Consider the following 2,463-nt stretch of genomic DNA (forward strand, 5'->3'; position numbering starts at 1 on the left):
AATATAATAGAATATAATGCAGTGAAGCTCTCAGGCTCTCTGCGTTGCTTTTAGATATAGATATCTTTTGTCCTGGTGTTTAACTTTTACAAGGTTGTTTATTCGTCATTATACAACACAAGGCTGCTGTATAACGAAGCAAAAGTTTGTAGTCCCTTCATGCTGCGCACACAGAACCTAACAAATGAATATATTAATATTTGAATACACATTAAATGTGTATACAAATATTTCCTCATGCCTTTGTTTGGGGAATGATATTAAATCATTTTAATTCAGTTAGAAACTCCTGCACATTCAGAATCTCTCCCACATATCTTTGCTCTCTGACAGGTCCAGAAAAAAAGTTGTAATATAACGAGAATAACGTCATCATTTATGAGAATTTCAGTCTACCTGTACTGTGCATAAGCCTACAATGTTGCTCTGCTGATTTGAGCAAACAGAGCAGGTCTGCACCTCAGATTTTAGAGGTTATTTTACAAAACTCTTTCAGTTATTTACCGCGACTCGCAGCGCGAGATCGCATCAGCTGGGATGATATGATTGATTCCATATGATTTTATTTTTCTGTTTTGGCTGCTCTTTTGTGGGGCCCTGACAGACTGCAGCGTTCGCTTAAAGCGACTCTTGCTGGTTCTGCACATCTGAACTGCCAAATGTTTCGACCGTACCATTTTCCAACTGTGGGGGAGGGGGTAATCAGATGCAGTAATACTGGAAGACGTTTCGTCCCTCATCCAAAGGCTATACTAAGTAACTGAATATATATGTGAACATGGCCGGTTTGAGTCTATAACACTGAAGTGATCAATAGGGACTCCGTGAGAGTGAAATTGTCCGTGTTTGTATTAGAACTAAAGGTAGGTGGGGTGTCGACGAGGGGCCCAGTTTGGAAAATGTTGTCCTCCTATCCATAATTAATGGCTGGCCTGCATGTACAGAACTGTTTACTGAGCTAACTAGCTAATGACAGAGCCTACAGAGATCTAACACTAATACAGGTCACTGCATCAGTTAGAGTCTCTGGTGAGAAAAAGGCACCGTGGAGGAAAGTCCCACAGAACAAACTTCAGAAGAGGATGTGTTGAAAAGCTGAGCAGCAGTGGAGGAAAACTAAACTCCAGACTGACTCTGATCTCTACAAAGAGTCTCCACAGATACTATTTAGAGCTGAAACCTGCACGACGATCATTCAGAGAACAATAATGCAGGCAGACGGTTTGTCACTGAGAGAAACTCACCAACACACTAGCAAATATAATGACTCTGCTTCATTTTCACCATCATTGTTTGTTCTGCGCGCTCCCGACACAACACGGGCCGCACCGCGCATGCGCCGCGCGGGAAAACCCACAGAACAAAGAAAAGAGAAACGCCATCTTGAAGATGAAAACAGGAACCACGGAGACACTTTGGAAATCAAACCACGTCAACACAAACCCTGGAGCGGGTTTTCAGGCTCTGATCTCTAACAACAGAATGAACGGATGATACACGGACCCTCGAGACTCTTCCTCGTGTCTTTAGTCTCGTGATGAAGTCATGAACACTGACCTGAACATCGGCGCTATCAGAGCACGAGGCTGCTGTTTGGCTCCTGTGGTCCGGGTTCTGGTTCTCCATCGTCCTGCAGGTCTCCGCTGTGGTGATGCGTCCTTCAGTATCCAGTCAGTTTTGTGAAGCGCGTTTCGAGGCTTGTGTTGGTGACGTATGCGGTGACGTCGAAGCCTCGCGAGCCCGCCATACCACGTGACTGACTCAGGAAATGGGTCGCGGGTTTGATGTGACTCTGAAGGAGCAGCAAAATACAGTGGACCCTCATTAACATTTTTTAATTTGATTTCTGATTTTGAACACAGTTAGACTGTCTACAGGACATTTTTAGTTCAGCCAGAAGATTTTTTATTGACATTTTGTGTTTTCTGTAAGAATAAAACTGGGGCGTCTTACCGCATAATAATGTTCTAAAGCAGGTAAAATCATCTCCAAAAAAGAAACCACCTGAAGCTCAGCACAGAGGAAAAGTAAAAATGAATAAATGTTGTTTCTAAGTCACAAACCAAATAACACAAGTACATTCACATCATAACCCTCTCCATTGTTTCCACGTTCCCTTTGACCCTATCATTGTATCATAAAATGATTGATGCGCCAAATGAAGCGTTGATCACATTATCAACACTGACCGCCACATTTTAGATTATTGTTTTTTTTAACTAGGCTATGGATTAAAATATTTGATTGATTTGATTGAAATGATGTAGAACACATCCAGAATATTTCCATTTGATGGAACAGTGCAGCCATAAAAACATGCACGATCTGGTTTGAATAACTCACTTAGTGTTAATTTTTATTTATTTTACTTTTATTATACCAGGCATGTTAATTTATAACAGATTCTTATTTACACAAACAGCCTGGCAGGAGACAAAGGCCTCCTTTGAATGGATACTGTGA

General features: G+C 41.6%; 1 protein-coding gene across 2 annotated transcripts in view; it reads right to left on the reverse strand.

Moving 5' to 3' along the window:
• The window catches only part of LOC123967201 (zinc finger protein 239-like), a 7,381-nt gene extending 5,679 nt beyond the window's left edge, over nucleotides 1-1,702 (reverse strand). For both annotated transcript variants that reach the window (XR_006824208.1, XM_046043237.1), the window contains exon 1: nucleotides 1,558-1,702. Coding sequence is in view for 1 of the 2 variants with exons in the window: in XM_046043237.1 (XP_045899193.1) it covers nucleotides 1,558-1,626 (69 nt within the window). In the remaining variant the exon portion in view is untranslated. The remainder of the gene's footprint in view (nucleotides 1-1,557) is intronic.
• Between the last annotated feature and the right edge of the window lie 761 nt (nucleotides 1,703-2,463).

The sequence above is a fragment of the Micropterus dolomieu genome, unplaced genomic scaffold (genome assembly GCF_021292245.1).
Source record: "Micropterus dolomieu isolate WLL.071019.BEF.003 ecotype Adirondacks unplaced genomic scaffold, ASM2129224v1 scaffold_141, whole genome shotgun sequence".
Classification (NCBI taxonomy): domain Eukaryota; kingdom Metazoa; phylum Chordata; class Actinopteri; order Centrarchiformes; family Centrarchidae; genus Micropterus; species Micropterus dolomieu.